Genomic DNA, 24,625 nt, shown 5'->3' on the forward strand with positions numbered 1-24,625 from the left:
GTCCTTTTAGAGAGCATCTGTTATTACTTAAGCTTTATTGCACAAGCAGATATTGGCCACACAGAGATCATTGGTTCTTTTATTTCAGAGAGTTTCCCTGGTCAGCCACTGTAGAGTTCAACTGGATGCACTGAGGCAGTTCTTGTATTCTTCAGTAGGCACCAGTCTGGACCCTCTGTGTGCTTCCTTTTGTGTTACTCAAAGAGGTGGTCTTCAAATTAGTTGGGGGACTTCGCTTTAAGGAGACAGAGCAAGAGACGGTGACTGGAATTCTCCATCCATGTATATGGGTTTTTTTCCTTTTACGAGACCCTTCAAAAGAAATCTGGGTGGCAGTAAATGCTAATAACAATAAACCTAAAATAACAGGTGGCCCCTGGGAGAATGCTCTACCCACACACACCCCTTCTAGGGCCGAGCAACTCACTGTAGCCAGCTCTGCTCCCACCCAGCCTCTTCCAAGGGTGGCAGGAAGTTAGGGGTGGAGAGCTGACCCTTATCAGGTGAGAGCTCCATCCTGGTGAGAACTCCACCCTGATAGGGACTAAACGAAAAGGGAGGGTCATTCCTGGCTGAGGGCCAGTCAGGTAGCGAGTGACCCATCATTCTTGAAAATATTTTTATTACATTTATAGCAATGATCCAAAGGTCCTTGTGGCCATCATCAGAAAGATTCGGATTTATAAGCAAAGAATCTGCCATAACTGTAAGTACACTTAGGAGGAGTCAGATAAGGTCTTTCCTCCCAGAATCTGGTGTTGCAGTTCAATACATCCAGCCTACTAATGGAACATACTTCCACTGCAGAATGTGGCTACAAGTCAGCTCCCTGTCTCCATGAACCACCCTCTGAGGTACAATGGAGGTCTGTAAGTGTTCAGGGCTCCTTGTCTCTTTACAATAGAGTCTTCCTTTCCCTTCCTCATGAGCCTCTTGTGGCACAGAGTGGTAAGGCAGCCATCTGAAAGCGCTGACCATGAGGCTGGGGGTTCAATCCCAGCAGCCGGCTCAAGGTTGACTCAGCCTTCCATCCTTCCGAGGTTGGTAATGACTGGGGAAGGGAATGACAAAACCACCCTGTATTGAGTCTGCCATGAAAACGCTAGAGGGCGCCACCCCAAGGGTCAGACATGACTCAGTGCTTGCACAGGGGATACCTTTACCTTTACCTTTTCCCACCCCCATTGATATTCCTTCGTGTTCCTAACATGATCTTCTTAAGAGGGTCTATAACAGTAGTTCTCAACTTCTCAACCTTCCTAATGCCATGACCCTTTAATACAGTTCTTCATGTTGTGGTGACCCTCAACCATAAAATTATGCAAGGGTTCTTTCACAGAAATTAAACTGAAACTGACCAATGTCGTGAAGATCTATAGTTCATGATTGTATATAAATTGGTTTCCCCCCCGGGGTTTCTCAGTTCAGTTCTGCCTGTTGTCCACTATGCCAATCTCGCTCTTTTCCACTGATCCAGACAGATGGACAGTCTATCTTGATATACCCCACAAGGCTGTTGTGTGGATTAAATGGAAGAGGAGCAATGTCGGTCACTTTGGGACTCACTTGGAGAGAAGGGCGGGGTATGAATCAAGTAATGAAAACCAATGTTTGGGAAGAATTAAAATGGAGTCCAGGGGCACCTTTAAGACTTGCAGGAGGAGTAGCAACAGTGGCAGTGCCCCCCCCCCGCCTTGCTGCAACGCCTGTGAAAGGGTCGTTCGACCCTCAAAGGGGTCCCGACCCCCAGGTTGAGAACCACTGCTCTGTAACAATTCTGAGTGTTTGACATGGAGTGCCTAATATACTGAGGGCCATTCCGCACAATGGCCAATGTTGTTAAATGTTTGCAGTATGCAGAAACGCTATATTTAATAGTGGAATTTCATCATTCCACATACCATCAATTCTAGTGGAATATTGAAGTCCCAGTAGCGGTCTATTCATTCCTCACAGGTTTCCGGTCACGCCAGAATCGCAACAAAGGAGTCAATATTTTTCCGTACTTCTTCGCGCCCCAGGTTGTCAATCAAACAGAACAGCCAATGAACTGTTGTGTTCCTGCTCCCTAAAAACCCCTTTCCTTTTAAAAACTGTTTAAAAAAAAACATAATCACTAGCAATGAGTATTTGTCCAGTTGATGTCTCAAGACTTTTTTTCTGGCATAGGAGCTGGCGCTTAATCGTTTACACGCTGTTTAAGAAAAAAAAAATCCTCCCATGGGTGCAATTTCTGGCCGAAATTACGGGCAGTGTCGAACAGGGGGCTGTAATGTGCTCAGGAACTTTAAAGACAGGAGCTTTGTTTTACTGTTAAGCACTTCTGAATTGCTTGTAGACGGACTTTAGCCGGAGAAGTCTCGCTTATTCGTTGCTTTCGCCGGTTTAAGGGGGGGGGGGGATGGCGATCGCGTCTTCGAAAGCTCGGGGGCAAGAGTTAGGGAGGGACATTCTTTCTACCACTATTTTGAGAACACACATGTCTTTCGCTGATGTGTTGCGGCTTGTGCTCAGAAGTGTAGCGGTTTTTTCAGGGGGAATCCAGTTTTCTGGATTTCCCCCTAAGCGCTATAAAATTCCGATTATTGCTGGAGTTTGGCAGGAGTTTTGCGGTTTGTTTACGATGTCATGCGAAACGTTAAATTAATAGCATTTACAAAAGGTAAGACTTTGGCTACATTTAAGTTGTGCGGAATGGACCTCAATGTGACCCCATTGAGACCAAACCACAACATTAGCACTGTACTCAGTTTAGCTTTGTTGTTTCAGTCTCTTCATTTCCATCTCATATGTAAATCACTGTGCCTTCACCAGTTAACTATGAATAAAAGTTTTGGGAGTTGAGATTGATTTCCCCAAAGGCAGGCATACCCCAGAATATTTTTTCCCCCAGAGATCTGAGACTGTGAGATCCCTGGATAATGCAAATAGCAGGAATAGTGTAAAAAACAAACAAAACTCATCAGTCGTATCACAGTGTATTTAATTAGTAAAGATTTCCAGGGCTACAAGAAGCATTTCACTGTTTAGTTATAGGCATAACATTGAGCACCAGAGCAAAATGTAAGGGGGGTTTGGTGAGACTTAACATCAAAGGTGACAATAAGATCTTGAGATCTTAGAAACATTTAGATTCCTTTAAGAAAATCTAATTTTTAATGTGGATCTAGATTGAATTGTCCTTATGACAACCTTCATTATAAAACTGTAAGTCGGATGGTCTATCTGTCCCCTTTTTATACAATGGCTTGATTTTTTTCTATCACAGATTCCTCTTTCTGTTACAAGATCTTCAGGCTTTCTTTGGCACTTTCTAGTGAAGTAGAGAAGATGAACAGGACATCATGGACTGAGTTTGTTTTCCTTGGGTTATTGAACCACACAGCAATCCACACCATGTTCTTTGGTGCTCTTCTGGTCACCTTTCTTCTTGCCTTGTTTGGAAATTGCCTCTTCCTTTTGCTGATCCAAACAGGTTCTGATTTTCAGACCCCCATGTATTTCTTCCTCAGTCAGTTGTCCTTTATGGACATTTGCCAGGTTTTCACCATTGTTCCTAAGATGTCAGTGGACTACTTGAACAAGAAGAATGTCATTTCACTTTCCGGATGTGGCATCCAGATATTCTTCACCTTGACCATGGGAGGGGGAGAATGTCTCCTGCTGAGTGTGATGTCCTATGACAGGTATGTGGCCATATGCAAGCCCTTGCAATATCCTGTACTCATGACCAGGAGGACCTGCCTAGTCTTATCAGCAGGAGTCTGGATCGGTGCCTCTTTACATGCCCTGATCCACACCATTTCTGTCATCTGCCTAACCTTCTGCAAGTCAAATGTCATCAATCAGTTTTTCTGCACAGTTCCTAGTATGCTGAAATTGTCCTGTTCTGAGAAATCCATCTATGAGAAGGGATTGTTCTTCACCGGTATTGTGATGCTTCTGGGACCTATCTCGCTCATTCTGGCTTCCTATATTTCCATCCTCCTGACAGTCCTGGGAATGCAGTCAATTGAAGGAAGGCGCAAGGCATTTAGCACCTGCATCTCTCACCTGTGTGTGGTGGGCATCTTCTATGGAGCAGCCAGTTTTAAATACATGAGACCCGAGTCCTACAGAACACCACAACAGGATAAAGTTGTCTCTGTCTTCTGTGACATTGTGACCCCGATGTTGAACCCCCTGATCTACAGTCTGAGAAACAGAGATGTTTTAGCGGTACTGAGAAAATGGGTTGGAAAATGCAGTTGATACACACAAAGGGCAGCTACAATTACATGTATGATACATTTAAAGTTTGTTAAACCAATGGCTCACCAATGGCTTAGATTCAAGGCAGCCCCAAGAGCATAGAATTCAGGACAAAATAGGTCTCTGATCCTTTAAACTTTTCCACTTTTAATGAGCACCCACTTTTCAGTCAATGTCATATTTGACCCATACCTGATGTATCATCAGCTAACCCCTGTGTCTGTTTCTGGTAATTTCCGAGGAATTTAGGGATGAAATATCAGACCATCTTGCTCTCCCTCCTTTGAGATGGTATTCTATGCTAGCATTTGTAGGGCTGAATTCTGTAACATGTCTATTTTTTTTTGTCAGGAGGACACTGTCTTTTGAGACAAGGTTGAAAAGTACGGAATAGTTTTATTCTCAGAAAAAAATTTTTTAAAGTTGTCAACAGCACAATGAACAGGTTACAAATGAAATAGCACTGCAGCTCTGGCTAAGATAAAATGTTACCTTCTTCCCAAATTAGTGTACAAGAATAATGTATACATATTAATGTCATCATTCACAATGACTTTGCAGTCAATTTCTCACTTCCTTAAAAGAACAACAAAATTTGAGTCCAATGGGACCTTTAAAACAAAAAAAGACTTATTCAAGGTGTGAGCTTTCGTGTACATGCACATTTCCTCAGAAAATTGAACAGGGTTCATGAGAGTACAAATATGGCAAACGCTCTCCCAGTTGTGAAAAGAAGTGATTAAAAGCCACTTGTTGTTAGCTCCATCCATCTCCACCCAAGCGTGGAAGCAAACTTACAAGTGACAAACCCTACTGTGTTACTGGTCATCTTACTGTGTTACTGGTCACCTTGGGAGCACTATTTGATCCTTTTGTAGCCAGTTTGAGATCCAGAGTGAATTTGTGACATCTAAATGATTCTTTGAAGAAGGCTTTCACCGGAAGACAAGCTTAAAGCCGGTGGCTTCTTTAATCTTCACTAAGTTTTGTAAAGGTAAAGGTAAAGGTATCCCCTGTGCAAGTACCTGGTCATGTCTGACCCTTGGGGTGACGCCCTCTAGCGTTTTCATGGCAGACTCAATACAGGGTGGTTTGCCAGTGCCTTCCCCAGTCATTACCGTTTACCCCCCAGCAAGCTGGGTACTCATTTTACCGACCTCGGAAGGATGGAAGGCTGAGTCAACCTTGAGCCGGCTGCTGGGATCGAACTTCTAGCCTCATGGGCAGAGCTTTCAGTCTGCATGTCTGTTGCCTTACCACTCTGCGCCACAAGAGGCTCTTAAGTTTTGTATCGTAAGCCAATTACTCTGAAACTATTTGTATACATTGTTGTTCTGAAGAATATTTTTGTCACTTCTTGATTTAAATTACATGGTTACGGCAAATGCTTTTTGTATTTTGTCTTTTCCCCATAGCAGGCTTAATCACTCTGTGGGTGAATTGGGTAGCTATAAATTGGAATTAATGCTGAGAAATCTTTGATAAGCAGTTTTGTCTCAGATGGAGAAGTGATAGAGAAGTGATCTGCTCTTTCCTCATCTCTGCCCTCTTGTATCCTTTCCGGTTTGGTAGAGTGTATCTAGGATTGGAGAATGATGTCATAGTTCAGGTTTTCCTAACCAGGGTTTTGTGAACTTCCTGGGCTACTGTTCACTGAAGGGAGTGAGAAAACCTGGTGCTGTTTTATCTTACCTGTCTATAAAGAAGGTGTGTAATTGCTCATACGGGAAAGCCAATATTTTCTTTTCCATCCTCCGCTCCATACAGTCCCATCTATTAGCCAGCCAGTTCAAGCATAGCCATTGACTCTATCAGCAGCAGCAGTACAAGTATAATGTAAACCTCTTTAAAGGAAGCCAAGTTTGCTCTCTACTCTCAGTGTAGCTCTGCCTGCCAGCCAGCAGGTATATACAAAACTTTGCTGCAACCGGGCAGGTGCATCAGCTCTCAAATATTCCCTCCCTGCAGCTGTTTCCAGAAGTCACGTGTACTATGACCCTTAGTGAATCCCTCACAAGGTTTTGAGAATAAAACAAAATTGTTTGGATGCTTTAGGATGCTTTGGGCTGATCCTGCGTTGAGCAGGGGGTTGGACTAGATGGCCTTTATGGCCCCTTCCAACTCTAGGATTCTATGATTCTAAAATTAGATGTGAGGGTCTGAATGGAACATAATCCGAATAAAAAGGATAAAAAATATGGGTTGAGCATAAGGAAACGAGAAGGTGAACAAGAAAACAAGAGGGTTTAATGAGACAGGTATGTGTGGGGGGGTTATAGCCAGCTCTAGAGAAGCATCATCATCTATACATGAAGTGGAAACAAAAGAAGCAAAGAGGTTTGCAATGGGACTGCTTTTTCAGACTACATTCTGTATTTTGGGGGTGGGAGACAAAAAAGGTGTCAGTCTTAGCTATTGCTTCTTCTTTCTTTACTTTCAAGATTGTTATGAAGATCCAGGCCTTTCTTATCCATCACAGCTATTAATTTTTGTTATTATCCCTGCCTTTATTAATTATCACGAGATGAGAATACAGAGTCTTTCAACTTAAGATGTTTCTATAGATTCTTTATTTAGTCTGAAGAACATATTGTGAGACAGCTAAGCTGAGAGGGTGCAGCACAGAAATTGAATAAATAAATAAGTACATAAATAAATACATCCTTAACACTATTTCGCTCCCTTATATTTGGGAAACAGCCTCCTGGGAGGAGACTGTCCGGGGCCCTGTCTGTCCAGGTCCACCCTGATTGGCCCTCCTCCTCCACCTCCCAGCCTCCCTCCTTGCCTGCTAGAAGCCTTGTGACTGCGGCCTCCATTGTCACCCATGAGGAGAGAGGCAGCAACAGGGCTTTGCAGCCCGCAGGTACACTCCTGTTGGGAGGGAGCCAGGTGGGAGTTTGGAGTCTCCCTGCGGGCTGCAAAGCCCTGTCGCTGGTGGCAGGGGGAGGGGGGGCTTTCCACTCCCTTTAGCCTGCTTTGCCTCCCTCAAATTCTGGTCACCTTATCCTGGCCCATTGGCAACACAGCACACAAGAGCACTTCATGATCACCTCCTGATGTTTAACCTTCAAACAATAGACAATAGGGACTTGTGGCAAACATGATGTGGTTACTGTGAGAATCTAACCTTCATACAATAGGGCCTTGTGGCTAATAATGTATCATCTTGCAGCTGCCTTGTGTAACTATGTGCCTGTGCAATTGTAAATTTTATGTTTCAATAAAACCAGCCTCCTGGAGAGATTGGGAGTTGGAGTTGGAGTCGGAGTCGACCGGACAAGCTCTGTATATGTGTGTACCCTTCCAACAGGCCTGCATAGAAAAATTCTAAACAAAGAAACAAACACGTTCTCCATTTCTTTATTGTATCGTCTCAGAAATGGTGAGAGGTTGAGTGACAGGGTGCAACCAAGATTTTACAACCAGGTGTCCGTAATAGATGATCCCCAACATTTTTCAGCTTGTAGGCACCTTTGGAATTTTGAAGCACCATTGTTTGCATGATTTCAAAGATCTGCCAAATAAGACAGAGACAATCACATGCACACCCACAAATGAAAGCAAATGGGATGGGGGATTCAAACACTCATAGAGAAGATAATCAAGGGAGGATAATACAGATGAAGGTCAAGGAGGAGAAAAAAACACAGAAACACAAACACAGAAGGCAGCCAAGAACAGGAGGATAAAACATACACACACAAAGAAGACCAGGGAGGAGTTAAAATACACATTTATACCCTACCTTTTATCATGGTTCAAGCCAGCTTACAATAACAATGTTTAAACATTCAGTTAAAACCAAAAATAAAATAGCAAACCTCAAATCCCACTCCCCCAAAACGATGCCTTGAGCCAATGAATGGGCAGAAAGAAGCCCTGAACTCCATAGAACCCCAGCAGATGAACTCTTTGCATTAACTAATGTAGGTAGTTAATTTAATGCTCAATTTAAAGCCCAGCTTCAGAATGCAATGAAAACCCAACCTATGTGTCAAACTAGTTCCTCCCAAAGTAGCATTCAAGTGTGTCATGTTAATACTTTGTGTCAGTGTTGTTTTGGGGTTTCTGGCTGGCTCTATAACATTGATTGATTGATTGATTGATTGATTGATTGATTGATTGATTGATTGATTGATTGATTGATATACCGCCGCTAGCCAACAGGTCTCATGGCGGTTCACAGTAAAACATTAAAATTACAATAAAACCCCCTTAATCCCCATATTACAAAAATGCAAACAACAATGGCATTCTAACTATTAACCCCACCTTGTTCAGTCAGAGACCATATTGTCAGTTCTGTGACAGAGGACGCTAGACTGATGGATCTTGGGGATCTAAAATGGGACCCGGGGCTCTACCCTGGCCTCAACCATATGCCTGACGGAAGAGCTCCATCTTGCAGGGCCCGCGGAAAGATGGTAGATCCTGCAGGGCCCTTAGCTCTTCTGGGACCTCATTCCACCAGGTTGGGGCCAGGACTGAAAAGGTCCTGGCCTGGGTCGAGGCCAGGCGAACTTCCCAGGGGCCCGGGACAGGAAGTAAATTCATACCCGCAGAGCGAAGAGCCCTGCCGGGGGCATAAGCAACCAAGCGGTCCCGCAGGTAGGCAGGACCCAGGCAGCGTATGGCCTTAAAGTTTAATACCAATACCTTAAACTTGACCCGGTAACAGACTGGTAACCAGTGTAGATGACGAAGTACCGGCTGAATATGGGCCCTCCAAGATGACCTGGTGAGGACCCTGGCAGCCGCATTTTGTACCAGCTGTAACTTCCATATCAAAGTTAAGGGCAGGCCTGCGTAGAGTGAGTTACACTAGTCTAGTCTGGAAGTGACCATTGCATGGATCACAGTGGCCAGGTGTTCCGAAGACAGGTAGGGCGGAGATGGAAAAAAGCCATCCGGGCTACTTTTGTGACCTGAGCCTCCACTGAAAGGGAGTCATCAAAGGTCACCCCCAAATTCCTGGCCACTGGTGCAGATGTTAATCGCACACCATCCAGGCATAGGAGACGCGCTTCCTGGTCCTGTCCTCTTCTTCCCAGCCACAGGACATCCGTCTTGGAGGGGTTGTTTCAGGCGACTCTGGCTGAGCCATCCAGCCACTGCTTCCAAACAACTGGTGAATATATCTGGGGGGGGGGGGAGTCTGGCCATCCATCCATTAGGACGTAGAGCTGGGCTTCATCCGCATACTGGTGACATCCCAGCCCATAGCCAGCTGGGCCAGAGGGCACATATAAATGCTGAAAAGTGTGGGGGAGAGTATCGCCTAATTCCTACTGCACTGATCACTGAGGGGCTTTTTGCACGGCTTCAAAATCGCACAATGGTTGCTAATTGGAAACGCTATTGATTTGCCTTAACGCACGACGTCGTAGACAATCTGCAACACTCCTGAAACCGATCAGCAAAAAGCGCTTCGTTGTAGCGCTTTCAGGGGAATCCCAAAAAGTGGATTCACCCTCCGGAAAGCGCTACACTCTTGCAAACAATCTGTAACACTAGCGATAAAGACCTGTGCGTTAACATTGTTGCGGTTTCTTCAAAGTCCCTCCTCCTGAGCCTGTCCTCCAAACTTCCGGTGAAGCGATCGCCATTTTTTTTTCTCCGAGCGAGCGGGGATAAACGCACCAGCGAGCCTCTTTCAGTTTAGAGGCTTCCCTGGCTTCAGTCCCTCCCCTTCAGTCACTAAGCACACACATTTAACACAGTCATTCAGCCGAAAATCGGCCCGTGAGAGGGGGGGGAGGGGGGATTTTTTTTTTCCACTCCGAGGCAGCGTGGCCACGATCAAATGACAGCTCAAACAGAGGCTTCCCCGGCTTCAGTCCCTCCCCTTCAGTCACTAAGCACACACATTTAACACAGTCATTCAGCCGAAAATCGGCCCGTGAGAGGGGGGGGGAGGGGGGGATTTTTTTTTTCCACTCCGAGGCAGCGTGGCCACGATCAAATGACAGCTCAAACAGAGGCTTCCCCGGCTTCAGTCCCTCCCCTTCAGTCACTAAGCACACACATTTAACACAGTCATTCAGCCGAAAATCGGCCCGTGAGAGGGGGGGAGGGGGGATTTTTTTCTTTTCACTCGAGGCAGCGTGCCAACGATCATACGATCAAATGACAGCTCAAACACATTAGGCAGCTGGATGGGTCTCTCTGTTGCAACGAATCTACCCAGATTCGTTGCTATGGGTCTGTTTTTAAAAAAAAAAAAAACCTTTCTTAAAGGGAAAGGGGCTGTTTGGGAGCATGCTAACGGCTGCCCATTGGCTGCTTGACGGCCAGGGGCGGGACGAGCTCGGCAATAGCGCTTCCTTTCTAGCGATTTCTGCCGAGACCGGAAGCCTGTGGGAAACGCTACAAAACGCAACTGGATACCACTACAAAGGCAGGTATGCATAACGACGAATTCCACTATTTTAAATGGCGATTTTTCATTCAGTGACCAATTTGCAACAAAGATCCCGGTGCGTAAAGCCCCTGAGTGTCCCATCCAGTTGACTGTATTGGCTCAGTCTGTGTAATCTGCCTTGAGTCCTAGTGAGAAAGGCTGTCAATAAATAGCATAAAACAGATATAATGGGGTTCTAAAAAGACTGATAACTGGGTTCTAGATAAATCAAATCAAAATTCTCCCTAAACTGAGGCTGTTTTACTTTGGCTACATTATCAGAAGGCAAGATTCACCAGGAAAGCTGATGAAAGGGAATGTTGAAGGCTGTAGGAATAGCAGAAGAACCAACATAAGATGGATTGACTCAATAAAGGGAGTCATGGCCTTCTATTTGAAAGATATGAGCATGGCTGATGAAGGTTGGACATTTTGGAGGTCATTCATTCATAGGGTGGTCATAGATCAACTTGGGACCTAACACGCAGACTAGACAGATGCAGTATAAAAGTCCTGGACTTTTAAGTTAGGTCTGTTGATGGATACAAAACAATAGTCAATAATTTCAAAATCAGAATATCCTGTTTCAGACACTACAACCATGCATATTGGGACCAGCTGTCAGGATCTGCAGAGAATCCATTACAGTCAAAATGGCAACCACACATACCACTGGTTACACATTCTCCAGATACTCAGGTTTGGATCCCCTAAATGTAATGTTTGAAAAAGACGCATAAAATCATCTTCTGTTTTTATATCTTTTTCTCTCATGTTATTCCTCCTTTAATCTCACCGTCTTCTTTTTTCTCTCTGTAATCTTAATTAGTGATCCAAAATTACAAGGCATTTAGTCTTCAGTTAATCACCTCAATGAAGTACTGAATGCTTCTGGGACTGAGGGGCACCTCTGAAGTACTTAAACCAAGCTCCCAAGTCTCCTCTTAGGTCCTTCTACATAACTGAATAAGTAGCAAAATAGTTATTATTTGTAGGATGTGCAACCGGCACACACTGTCTTCCAACAGAGAAAGGAGACTTATCAGCAGTTCAGGAGGAAAGTACCAGATGAGCAATTTTTCAGCTCAATAAATTGTGAGCAATATTCTTGGGGCAAGTGACTACTGTACTCCGTAAAATCTCTTTCCAGATGCAGAAGTGAACAATGATGGTAAGCAAATTTTCTGATTGTCATTATTGCTTTTTCCCAGGACTATAAATGTTAGTTAACACCAAAGGAATGAAACCTGAAAATATCCATCAAGATGTTAAATATTTCCCAGTAGTCATAAAATCTTTTGCTTTAGGTTAGAGAGGACCATCAAGATGGAGGAGATCTGAAATCTAATACTTTGCCCCTTAAGCAAACTTGTTCATCTATTAATAATACTACATTCTATTATATTCCATGTATACCTCAATGGAGCCCAAATTGAGCAAGTCAAAGAATATAAATAGTTAGGCTCATTGGTGCAAGAAAAGAAAGTGTCATCTACCACTGAGGCCCACAATACGATTGGCCAAGCAACATCAGCATTTGCCACACTCAGATGGTGCCTCTGGAAGAAGACAAACATCTCTCCCAAGACCAAAATTCCTTTCTTTTGGACACTAACCCTGCCAGTCCTCCTATATGGATCAGAAACATGGACTTTACTAAAACCTAACATAAACAAATTCGAGACTTTCCAAATGTAATGGCAAATTCTGGGTGTCTTTCTATGTGATCATAATTGAAATGCTACAATTCAGACAAAACGTAACAACCAGCCTGTGGCCTTTTGTATTTAAAGCAGGTGCTGGATCACTAAGCAATGATGCATGTCGAAGTAGCTCCACCGATGGTACCTTCTAATATTCTGCTGATAACCTATGTGATGTAATTGCCCCATTGTGTTGGTTTGGAAAGTTTTGCTAACCTTTCTGCCTTCAGATTGGTGCATTAACCAGTTGTGGCAACAATAAATTTCCGTAAGCCATTAATTTCGGTGGCAATAGTATTCAAACGTCTTCTTCTAGAATGGTCTTAAGAATGGTTGCCTAAATTATCCTTTTTTTTTTTTTTTTTTACTCCAAGTGCCTCCACTTGCAAGGACAGGAAGGTTCCATGGAATCTGAGAGAAGGCACATTGGAAACCTAGAATCATAGGTAGGATGCAGTCCAAAGAGTAAAGGTTTGCACAAGGGTGGCACAATCAGTAAGTAAGGGGAAGGACTGCTGCTACTCAAAATCTCTTGTATCACACTGCCCGTGCTCTTGGTTTTGAATTAAAACAATAATGGGGGTGGGTCTCCTATGTGAAAAGGTAAGGAGAAAGAATGAGGATATGAAATGGCACCATTTGGGATGTGGCAAGAGAAGCATCCCAATAGCAGCATTTCACAGATACCATTCTGAACCCTAAAATTCTGAACCCTGCCAGTAGTACTGATACAAGTAGACAAGTTGTATGGAAGACGCTGATCAGATAAGTCCTTTGCATATTGACATGCCTGGAATGTTATTGTCCCAGCGAATCTTTTGGTGTAGATGTGTGGAGAGGTAAAACGCGAACCATATATTGGCCTTCAGCAGTTTTTATTTTTTAACCAGACCTGAAGCCTCATCATAAGAGCATGTGTCATGCTTTGGAGGAAGAGAATAATCAAGTCATGGGCAGCAATTGACACTGTCTTTGGCTCCTTCAGGAAACCAGAAAAAAACTGTTTAAAACTCCTGTTTTGTTAGGGACTATCGTCTTACATTTAAAATGCAACTTGAATTCATATATTCAGCTTCTCTTCCTTGCAAAGTTGCACCAAGGACATTGTTATAAAAATATTCAATATGTAAGGATTGCATGGCACCCATTTCAGTCTTCCTGGCTGGGATGACCACATGCTTGCTGCTCTGCATAGGTCCAGTGGGCAGGCAGATTTTTAAAAAGTGCAATATATCCATTAAGGCTGTGCATATATTTACAGGCTTTGTATGTGATCTGCCCTCCATGTCCCTGCATTGATGATTATATTATATTATATTATATTATATTATATTATATTATATTATATTATATTATATTATATTATATTATATTATATTATATTATATTATATTATATTATATTATATTATATTATATTATATTATATCATATCATATCATATCATATCATATCATATCATATCATATCATATCATATCATATCATATCATATCATATCATATCAACTGCCACTCCCGAGTGGCTTGTGGCGATTTACAAAAGTCAAATTAAAAACTCATTAAAGCTCCCGTTAAAATGGACTATCACAACATCCACAACAATATTTTTAAAATATTCATGGTGTACGTGATCAAATTAGTTTCTCTGTGTAGATCTGATAATTTTGGGGGCATAGCCATCGTTTGATTAGATGCTTCCTTTAGATTTGGCATTTTCTTTAACTTTGACATTTTTAAAGAAGTAAATATCTCCTCCTCTCTCTTAGACTCAGGATGGCAGCATGGGAAAATCAGAGTTTTGTGTCGGAGTTCATCCTGTTGGGCTTCTCAAGTCATCCCCAAACGCAATTGATGCTGTTTGTGGTCTTCCTGGTCCTGTACCTTCTGACCTTGTTGGGCAACGGTCTCATTATCACCCTCATCTTGACAGACTCTCGCCTCCACACACCCATGTACTTTCTCTTGGCCAACCTTTCCTTCTTGGATATTAGCTATACCACCACCACTGTACCCCAGATGTTAATACACCTCCTCTCCAAGAAGAAGGCCATTACTTATGCTCGCTGTGCTGCCCAAATGTACATCTTCCTGTCCTTGGGGATAACTGAGTGCATCCTCTATACAGTGATGGCTTATGATAGATACGTTGCTATCTGCCACCCATTGCACTACACCGTCATCATGAGCAGGCCTTCCTGTATCAAGTTGGTTGCTGGGTCTTGGACCTGTGGCTTTCTCTTTGCCATGATGCACACTGGTTTCACCATGAGGTTGCCCTACTGCGGCCCAAACAAGATCAACCACTTCTTATGTGAGGTGCCAGCCGTCTTAAAATTGGCCTGTGCAGACACACAGATCAATGAGATAGTGGACTTTGTGGTAGGCGTGATTGTATTGATGGTCCCTCTTTCTTTGATTGTGATATCTTACTGTTTCATCTTTGCAACTGTTTTGAAGATCCGCTCCACTGAAGGCAAGTTCAAGGCATTTTCTACTTGTAGTTCACACATCACTGTTGTGACTCTCTTCTACAGTGCTGCCATGTTCATGTACATGCGCCCAGCCTCCAGTTACAAGCCAGAGAGGGATAAGAAATTTTCACTCTTTTATAATGTGGTGTCTGCTTTGTTGAATCCATTTATCTACAGCCTAAGAAACAAGGATGTCAAAGGAGCCCTGGTCAAACTGGTCCGTAAAAAATGAAGTGTTTCTGTAGGGTTATATATAAAAAAAAAAGGGCAATGTGAAAAATCACAAGTCCCTTGTATCTATATTGCACAAATCATGCAGTGTGCATGAACAAAAGCAGCTGTCTGATTTTTGTTACATGACCTCTTCAGACTCTGGATGTGGCAGCATAGGAAATCGCCAACCAGACATATGCACATGCAAAGTTCCCTGCCTTATACATACGACTGCTACACAAAGAATTCTTAAAACAAGAAGTATGAATGTTAAATGTGCTGTACTAATGCTATGCATAGGGTGATGCACATATAACTGATAATCAACTGTGGCGGGAAAGCGGTAGGGAAATACCCAAGGCTAATTGAGTAAGAATATTTGTCTTTTTACTTTGTTACTTTAGGTTAGAAAAATCACAACTTTGAGCTAACTTCTGTAATCGGGCAGTTCTATTGTAAACAGAAGAATTTATTGATTTTATTACTATTAGGTCACTATGACCAAATATTTATTTTGAAAGGTAAACATGCTTTTTTGGGGATTGGGGGGTTGGTTGGAATGTAAGTTTATTTTTACTGCAGTGTAGAAAAGAGATGTTCAAATGTTTGCAGAGTTTGGACACTTTTAGAAAGCGGAAGACGTGTGCTCATGATATTTAAGAGCATGCAGAACAAAATGTAGAGGAAAACCATTTTTGAATGGACTGTGTTTAATCTAGACCAACTTTACTTAATCTAGACCACTTTGCTTTGTTTAATCTAGACCAACTGTGTTTAATCTAGACCAACCATTTGAACAACAGGTATAAGAACTACAGAACTGGCTCCGGAATTGCTTGGGGAAATAGCCAAATGCTGTCGAGTTGAAATGTATTCATAAACTTGATATGTCACTCTTGGACTGTAAAAGGGATGTTTTCTTCCAGTGGGATGTGTTTAGAATATGCTTAAATGCTGTACCAGTCAGAATAAGCTTTTTATCATTATTCACTTTAGTTCTTGCTCCATTAAACTTGAACCAGAGAGGCCATCTACACTTGAGAAAAATTAACCAGAAACAACCATCCTGTCCTTTTAGAGATCATCTGTTATTACTTAAGCTTTATTGCACAAGCAGATATTGGCCACACACAAATCATTGGTTCTTTTATTTCAGAGAGTTTCCCTGGTCAGCCACTGCAGAGTTCAACTGGATCTACTGAGGCAGTTATTGTATTCTTCAGTAGGTACCAGTCTGGACCCTCTGTGTGCTTCCTTTTGTGTTACCCAAAGAGGTGGTCTTCAAATTAGTTGGGGGACTTCGCTTTAAGGAGACAGAGCAAGAGACGGTAACTGGAATTCTCCATCCATGTATATGGGGGATTTTCCCTTTTAAGAGAACCCTCAAAAGAAATCTGACACTAAAAATATAGGATGAATAAGGAATAAGTGTAAACAAGCAGGCCATTCAGAAGCCTAACAGCTTTGCAGGCGAAAGGGAGCTGTGTCCACCCTCTCACACCCTCCGGCCTGCTGCCTCTTTCAAAGCCCATATTTAAAATGGGCTTTGATACTAGTAAATAAATATTGTGTACCCAGGATGTCATCATTCCAAACTATCATCATTCCAACTCTCATCATTCCAAAGTGCTATTTTAAACTACACATTCCACAAGAAATTTCTTATTATTCAGTTTTTCATACCTAACGGGATAAAGTAGGACATGGATAGGTTGGACATTATACTGGGAGCTAATCAAGAGTCCACAGTTAGACCTACTCCTAAAAGCACAAAAAGATCAGAGCTTCAAATGTCACCCCATCTTTTATAGTAAAAAATGATAAAGGCAGAGGTATCCCCGGTGCAAGCACCGGGTCATGTCTGACCCTTGGGGTGACGCCCTCCAGCGTTTTCATGGCAGACTCAATATGGGGTGGTTTGCCAGTGCCTTCCCCAGTCATTACCGTTTACCCCCCAGCAATCTGGGTACTCATTTTACCGACCTCGGAAGGATGAAAGGCTGAGTCGACCTTGAGCCGTCTGCTGGGATCGAACTCCCAGCCTCATGGGCAGAGCTTCAGACAGGATGCCTGCTGCTTACCACTCTGCGCCACAAGAGACTCTGAAAAAATGATATCACCTGCAAAATGTAGGGAACCCTGATGCATGAACTTGAGTCAAGGGTGGGTCATTAAAAAATAAATGGATGTAATCTGGTCGCTATCACTGATATCAAGGCCTTGGATTCCTTTCTGGTATAAATAGGTGACTGCTGGTTGCAGGTGTAGCTGTGAGAGCTTTCAAACACGCAAATACATTTTAGAGGTTTCTGAACAGGTAGGTCTATTCAAACCCCAATATTCAAAGTTAACAATTCATTAGTTCTTTACTCACTAAAAAGGGACAAGAGTAAGAGTCAAACAGTTACTTCTGAATGGAGAGGAGGCTAACCTCCCTGGAGTAAGCTTAAACAGCTGCACACTTCTGGGAACTATGGCCACCATTGGCCAGATTAATAAGAAGGCATCCCTGATGTTAACCTCTGATTATAGTTGAGCTGCTTATTCTGTACCAATTGTAGCATCCAGGTTTCTTCAAGGGCAGGCCCCTATGTAGTACACATTGCAATAATCCAACCATGAAGTTACAGAAGCATGAAGTGGCCAGATCAGTAGAGTCTAGGAAATAAGATTGCTTATGGACAAGATGCTGTTGATAGTACGTGCTCTGTGGTGGCCAGGCTAATCTGCTTTTTAAACAGCTGGACAGAATCCACAAGCACTTCCTAGCTCATAACCTGCTGTAATGTAGGAAGAGATAGAATCACAGAATCATAGAGTTGGAAGGGGCCATACAAGCCATCTAGGCCAACCCCCTGCTCAATGCAATGATTCAAATGATTCAGCCCTTCAAGAATGTCAGCTTTCTTGACCAGCATTACCTCCATTCTGTCTGGATTTACCTTCAGCTGTCTGTCATAATCATCTGAACACAGCCTCAAAGCACCAGTTCAGAACCAAGGCAAATGGCTCTGGCAGCTTGGATTATGAAGTACAGAGATGAGTATCATCTGCATATTGATGACAACCAACCCCAAGCACTGGACACTCTCATTCAGTAGCCACATATTAAAGAAGAGCATGGATGAGAGAAGATAACCTTAGAATCATACAGTTGGAAGGGGCCATACAGGCCATCTAGTCCAAACCTTCTGGCACTCCACAAGACAAATTCCACCTAGTTGATTCTGCACCTCCAGTGAAGACTCTTTGTTTCAGTCAGATGAAAAAGAGCGAAGCCACAAAAGGGGTATGCCATTGATACTGTCACCCAAATGGGCTTGTTCATCTGGTATGCTCATACCCAATGAAGGACACAACAGGGAGGTTCCAGAATTAAGCAGAACTTTACTACAGTAAAGTGGCAAAGACCCAAGGAATCTGTTAGTAAGGCACTAGCAATAATATTTTATACAATTTTTTTAGACCTGTCTTTTGATTACCGCATACATTTTCCCATCGTATCTGTATGAGTACATTTTGTCAAGTGACAAGTTTAAATATATCTTGTCCTTTTGTGACATATTTAGGGTTTCCTATAGACTTAGCAAAAACAAGCTTCAATATTTATGGATTTATGCAGATTTTTCAAACAGAGTCCCCTTATTTCTCTATGCTTATCAGTTATGTTCCCAGACATTTTGCTAAATATCCAAAGTGATGTCATTTGTTTACATTCTAGTATTTGAACAAAAATTGTACAGTAAAAATCGCTTTTACCATAGAGTTTTTGTCCAACTAGCTGAGCAGTATCACATTTTCAGTGATACAATGCTATCACTTCTGGTGTGTGCCAGAAGTGACATAGACACGTGGTATAGCTGAAATGCATGAGTAGGCCTTCCCTGCTGCCTGTAAGTTTTCCCACCCATTGCCAAGGGCTTCCTGACAATGTTACATCTACACTAGCTCCCAATTTCCTTCCAGGCCCTATGCAAGGTACTGGCATTGCTTTTAAACCCCTAAATGGAGCAAGTATATCTGAAGGACCTCCTACTACCATATAAACCCACATGTCCACTCCAATCATCTTTGGGTAGCCTCACCAACCGAGGCTTGATGGGAAGAAAACCTACAAAGGGCCTTCTTGGTCATGGTGCAAAAACTTTGGAACTCTTTCCCCAGGGATGTCCATCTTTCTCCCTCTATCAATGTCTTCCACTAGCAGATTTTGTTATTTTGTTTGGGATTCCGCCACTAATTGTTACTCGCTCTTCCCCGTGGTTGCATTATGTGTGATTGTGTTTATAAATTTTTATTGAATTGTTTAAATTCTGTTTTAATATTTCAGCCATTTGAATGTTGAAATATTTTAACATTTTGATTTGATGTTTGCTGCCCTCAGGTTCCTATATGGGCCTGCGTAGAAAAATTCTAAACGAAGAAACAAATGTGTTCCCTCTTCCTTTATTTTATCCTCTCAGAAATTGTGAGATGCTGAGAGACAGGGTGCAACCAAGGCTCAGTGGATTTCATAGCTCAAGATTTTACAACCAGGTGTCCATAACAGAGGGTCCCCAACATTTTTCAGCTTGTAGGCACCTTTGGGATTTTGAAGCACCATTGTTTGCATGATTTCGAATATCTGCCAGATAAGACAGAGGCAATCACATGTACACACACAAATGAAAGCAAGTGAGATGGGGATTCAAACACTCACAGAGAAGATAAGCAAGGGAGGATAATGCAGAAGAAGGTTAAGGGGGAGGAAAAATACACAGACACAAACACAGAAGGCAGCCAGGGAGGAGAAGGAGAGGATAAAACATACACACACAAAGAAGACAGGGGAGGAGATAACATACATCTTCATATCCTACCTTTTCTCATGGTTCAAGGCAGCCTCCAATAACATTTTTTAAACATTCAGTTAAAACCAAAAATAAAATAGCAAACCTCAAATTCTCTCCTCCCCCCCCCCATATGATGCCTTGAACCAATGAATGGGAAAGAAAGAAGCCCTGAACTCCAGAGAACCCCAGCAGATGAACTCCTGCATTAACTAATGTGGATTGTTAATTTAATGCTCAATTTAAAGCCCAGCTTCAGAATGCAATGAAAACCCAACCTATGTGTCAAACTCGTTCCTCCCAAAGTAACATTCAAATGTAAAATTCAAAAATAAAATGCCAAGTTTTGAAATAATTTTCCAGATTTAGAACATATGAGACATTTTGCTGGATATTATTTCTGAGATGGACATTTCCAAAAGAGCTTTCTGGCTGCAGCTAGAACATCCCGATTCCTCAGGCTGTATATAAAAGGGTTCAGCATTGGAGGGACAACAGTGATGCACACGGAGTAAATCATCGATCTCTCTGCAGAGTAGGAATGTACTGGAGTTGTGTATGTAAGCATGCCTGCCCCGTAGAAGATACCAACCACACACAAGTGAGATAAGCAGGTCCCCAAGGCCTTCTGCTTGCCTTCAGTCGAGCGTCTGCTCAAAATCTGCACAAGGATGGATATGTAAGAGGAAGCAATGACTGACATCGGGAGGAGAAATACTATTACATTATCAACATATACCAATTTTTCAAGGGTGGAAGGGTCAGCACAAGATAATTTCAGCAGAGCTGGGAACTCACAGACAAAATGGTCGATCACATTCGATCCACAGTAAGGCAGAAACAGTACATAAAGGGCTATGACCACTACCATAAGTACTGATGAAGACCAGATTCCTACTGTCATGACAAGGCAGATCATTCTTCTCATGAGGACTGGGTATTGCAAGGGTCTGCAAATGGCCACGTACCTGTCATATGACATGACAGCCAACACAAAGCATTCTGAGCTCCCCATAGTCAGAGTGAGGAAAATCTGGGTGACACATCCCAAGAGTGAAATGGTGTTTCTTTGGGTTAAAAAGTTCACGGACATCTTTGGGACAACAATGAGGATTTGACCCATATCCATGCAGGCCAGTTGACTAAGGAAAAAGTACATTGGGGTATGAAGAGAGGAGTTAGTTTGGATTAGGAGGAGGAGGAGACAGTTTCCCATCAGGCCAATGGAAGCCATAAAGAGAATTATGGCAAAGAAAATGGTGGGAGCCCTGTGATGAATGAGCCCCATAAGAAGAAACTCTGTCCATGATGTTACATTCTCATTTCTCATGCTTCCTTTTTGTAGTTAGAATCAGAATAAAGCCGATCATGGAGATGTTACACAAAATCTTAGGTGCTGTAAAAGTTTTATATGAACGGTCAATTCTCAAAGCAGCATTTAAAAAGTCGCTGTTTCAAGTGAGCATTGATTTGTTGCCAAAATTCACTTACAGAATCATTTGCACCAGCAGATACCAATATATTTTGGGAACAGGTGGAGAGTTTCCAGTTTTACTTGCTTTAATCCATAGTTTCCATCATTGTACAGCAGCTCCCGAAACACTGATTGACATTCTTACTTGACAAAATCTCTGGATTTTGTAAAGAAAAGCGGTAACTGAAATAGAAAAGCCAAAGAAATCATCTGAATTGCATTAAAATGGGTCTTACAGTTTTCCGCATGTTGTGTTGCTTTGAAATTGATAAATCGTGATCACACTGTCTGAAAATCCACAAAACTCTTTTTGTGCATAAACTCTCCCATTTACTTCTGTAGAAGGAACAATGCTGTTTTAGGCTGAAGTATAAACTTTCCAACCAGATACTACAGCTCTGCCTTTTACAGGGCTGTGGCTCAGTGACAGAGCATCTGCTTGGCATGCATGTTCCATGTTCACTTCCTGGCATCTCCAGTTTAAAAAGATCAGGTGATAAAAAGCATCCATTCCAGGGATCCTAAAGATCTACTGCCAGTCTATGATACTTTGATGGGCCAATGGTCTGATTCATTATAAGAGAAAGAGTTAGTTTTTGTATCCCGCTTTTCACTGCCCAAAGGAGTCTCCAAGCAGCTTACAATCACCTTCCCTTCCTTTCCCCACAATATGCAGCCTGTGAGGTAGGTGGGGATGAGAGAGCCCTGATGTTAGTGCTCTGTGAGAGCAGCACTATCAGGGCTGTGACAAGCCCAGGTCACCCAGCTGGCTGCATGTAGAAGAGGGAGGAATCAAACCCGGCTAATCAGTTTAGAAGCTACCACTCTTTACCCCTACACCATGCTGGCTCTTTAGTTTTGTGTGTCCCTGATATTCAAATACTCGCAAATGATCATGCTGATTTTTGCACATCACACTTTTAATAATATGTAAGCATTTCTGCTCCACTGTTCTTCTCTATGGGGATTCAAAGTATATTACAAAAGAAGCACAAACATAGAAAACATGCAAACAAACATACATAACTCCAACATCTCAGAGTCCTATATCCACTGTCCTGACCCACTGATGATTGTGAGCCATAGGCTAGGAACCAATGGCAGAGAGCGCATTGACCCATGTCAAAGGCTCACATGTCTGATCTCATCCAGGTTTAGATAGCTATAATAACAAAGAAGAGTACAGCAGCTTAGCCCAGATCTCACTAGGATGGAAGCAAACTTCTTCCCCTGCTAGAAGAACCTCTGGCCATTTCCGAACATAAATACTTATTCCAAGTACAGTAGTTAAATTTCTAAAGCCAGTTGTTAAAGTCAAAATAGTTAAATTGTTAAAAGCAATTGTTAAAAGGATTCCTGATGCTTCGGCTCACCTATGGCTATTTCAGATGCATAGATAACATTAATTTATAAATCCAGGTCACCGCCAAGACAATAAATATACTACCCAAATATGAACATTTGTTTGTATCTGATCTACAGCCATGTTTTCTGAAGAATCACCATGTGACTCCATAGAGACGGCTTGTTCCTAATATAGATTCAGGCTAAAGAATCATTCAAGATACAACATCAAGATTTCACCTCCATCCACAAAATTATTAATTTGAGCCCTACCTTTTCTATGTATGACATATATTTGATAGGAATTGAGTTTGTGAAAGCCAAACATCATTCATTAGTTTGTTTGTTCGTTCATTTGTTCATTTGTTCATTTGTTCATTTGTTCATTTGTTCATTTGTTCATTTGTTCATTCAAAACTTTGGTAAAACCATAGTAACGTAATTCATTTAACAACCCAATTACTTAACATCAACCAAAGATTTCCATGCTCTACTGGCAATATAACAGAACTTCGCCATCTGCCAGTTAGATGTTAACTAACAGATACCAAGTATATGTCTTACTTACCAGTATTCTAGTAGAAATTAAATCTAGCACGTAGAAAAGTCTATCATATATAGTAAAGCCAGGTATTATAATCGTGTTCACTCTAATGTACAGAATCATTACGGAATGTGTGAGACAACTTTTCTTTAGAAACAGAAATATATATCTGGAAAAGATATCATACCTACCTTCATCCATCCATCATGTATCCATTATCCACTGCAGTGAAAGTACCTGAGGAGAAAGGACTCAACTTCCATTTGGTTGCTTTGTGTCCCTCAGACAGATTAAAATGTACGTCCCCTTTTATAATATTTTGGTTCATCGTTGTCTTTGAAAAACTTGGTCTCAAGACTTTAATTAATGAACTGTGACAGAAATAGGAAATATCCCTGGAGAAAATCTCCACCTCACTCACCTCTACAGTGCAATGAGTCAAGAAGACACTAGTAGAAATTCTTGTAGAAATTAAGCCTAACATATAGAAAAGTCTTTAAGGAATAGCAAAGCTATGCATTATAATCACGTGATCACTATTACTCTATGTGGACCTACCCTTGAGCCTGCTCTGGAAGCTAGAACTAGTGCAAAATGCAGCTGGCCGGGTTTTCAGATGGACATCATGGAGAGCCCACAGAACACCAGTACTGTAGCAGCTGCATTGAATTCTGGATCCAATTCAAGGTTTTGGTCTTAACCTTTAAAGCCTTACATGGTCTGGTCCCTGTGTATCTGAGGGACCACCTATCTGAATACATTCCCCAGAGAGCTCTTCAATCAAGCCATGCCAATCAGCTAAGGATCCCTGGCCCTAAGGACATTTATCTGGCCCTGGCTCCTGCCTGGTGAAATGAGCTCCCAAGGAAGATCGGGGCCCTGTTGGAACTCTCTGTGTTCCACAGGGCGTGCAAGACAAAGCTCTTCCACCAGGCTGGAGGTCAGTGGGACAACAATAACATTACTTACAAATCTGGGCCCTCCCTCCCACCCCCTCTGCCCTTGTTTCCCACTCCGATTCCTCCTAACTCTAACTTCTGGCTGGTTACGAATTATTATAGATTATTGGTTGATGCAACAGTGATTGATTGTGATTTTTTTAAATTCTTACATGTTATATGTTAATTTATTTTGCTTTTACTGAGTTTTTAGACTGTGTAAACTACCCCAAGACGGGGCTGTATATAAATCCCTAAAATAAATACAAATAAATAAAGGGGCCATGAGAGCTGCCCACTGATACATCCCTTCTTGCCCTCTCTCTCGTGATAGAAAGCATTGTCAGAGCCTGGCTCGCCCATTAATGGGCTACAGTAGCGATCCCCAACCTGTGGGCCACAGACCACATGTGGTCCGTCGACTAATTGGAGGTGGGCCACGAAGGACGCCTTCT

The 24,625-nt window shown here is 42.3% G+C and overlaps 3 protein-coding genes across 3 annotated transcripts; 2 read left to right on the top strand and 1 right to left on the bottom strand.

Annotated features, from left to right (window-relative positions):
• The first annotated feature begins 3,330 nt into the window (after positions 1-3,330).
• LOC143834536 (olfactory receptor 2T2-like) lies at positions 3,331-5,399 on the top strand. The gene is made up of 2 exons (XM_077331352.1): positions 3,331-4,246; positions 5,130-5,399. The coding sequence occupies exons 1-2, from the start codon at positions 3,331-3,333 to the stop codon at positions 5,156-5,158; spliced, it is 945 nt and encodes a 314-aa protein (XP_077187467.1). The 3' UTR covers positions 5,159-5,399.
• Positions 5,400-14,130: 8,731 nt separating this feature from the next.
• On the top strand, positions 14,131-15,060 carry LOC143834537 (olfactory receptor 2D3-like). Its single transcript, XM_077331354.1, has one exon. The coding sequence runs from the start codon at positions 14,131-14,133 to the stop codon at positions 15,058-15,060; it is 930 nt and encodes a 309-aa protein (XP_077187469.1).
• Positions 15,061-20,264: 5,204 nt separating this feature from the next.
• LOC143834498 (olfactory receptor 2T11-like) lies at positions 20,265-20,852 on the bottom strand. The gene has a single exon (XM_077331325.1). It carries the CDS (start codon positions 20,850-20,852, stop codon positions 20,265-20,267), a length of 588 nt encoding a protein of 195 aa, XP_077187440.1.
• Between the last annotated feature and the right edge of the window lie 3,773 nt (positions 20,853-24,625).

The sequence above is a fragment of the Paroedura picta genome, chromosome 3 (assembly GCF_049243985.1).
Source record: "Paroedura picta isolate Pp20150507F chromosome 3, Ppicta_v3.0, whole genome shotgun sequence".
Taxonomy (NCBI): Eukaryota; Metazoa; Chordata; class Lepidosauria; order Squamata; family Gekkonidae; genus Paroedura; species Paroedura picta.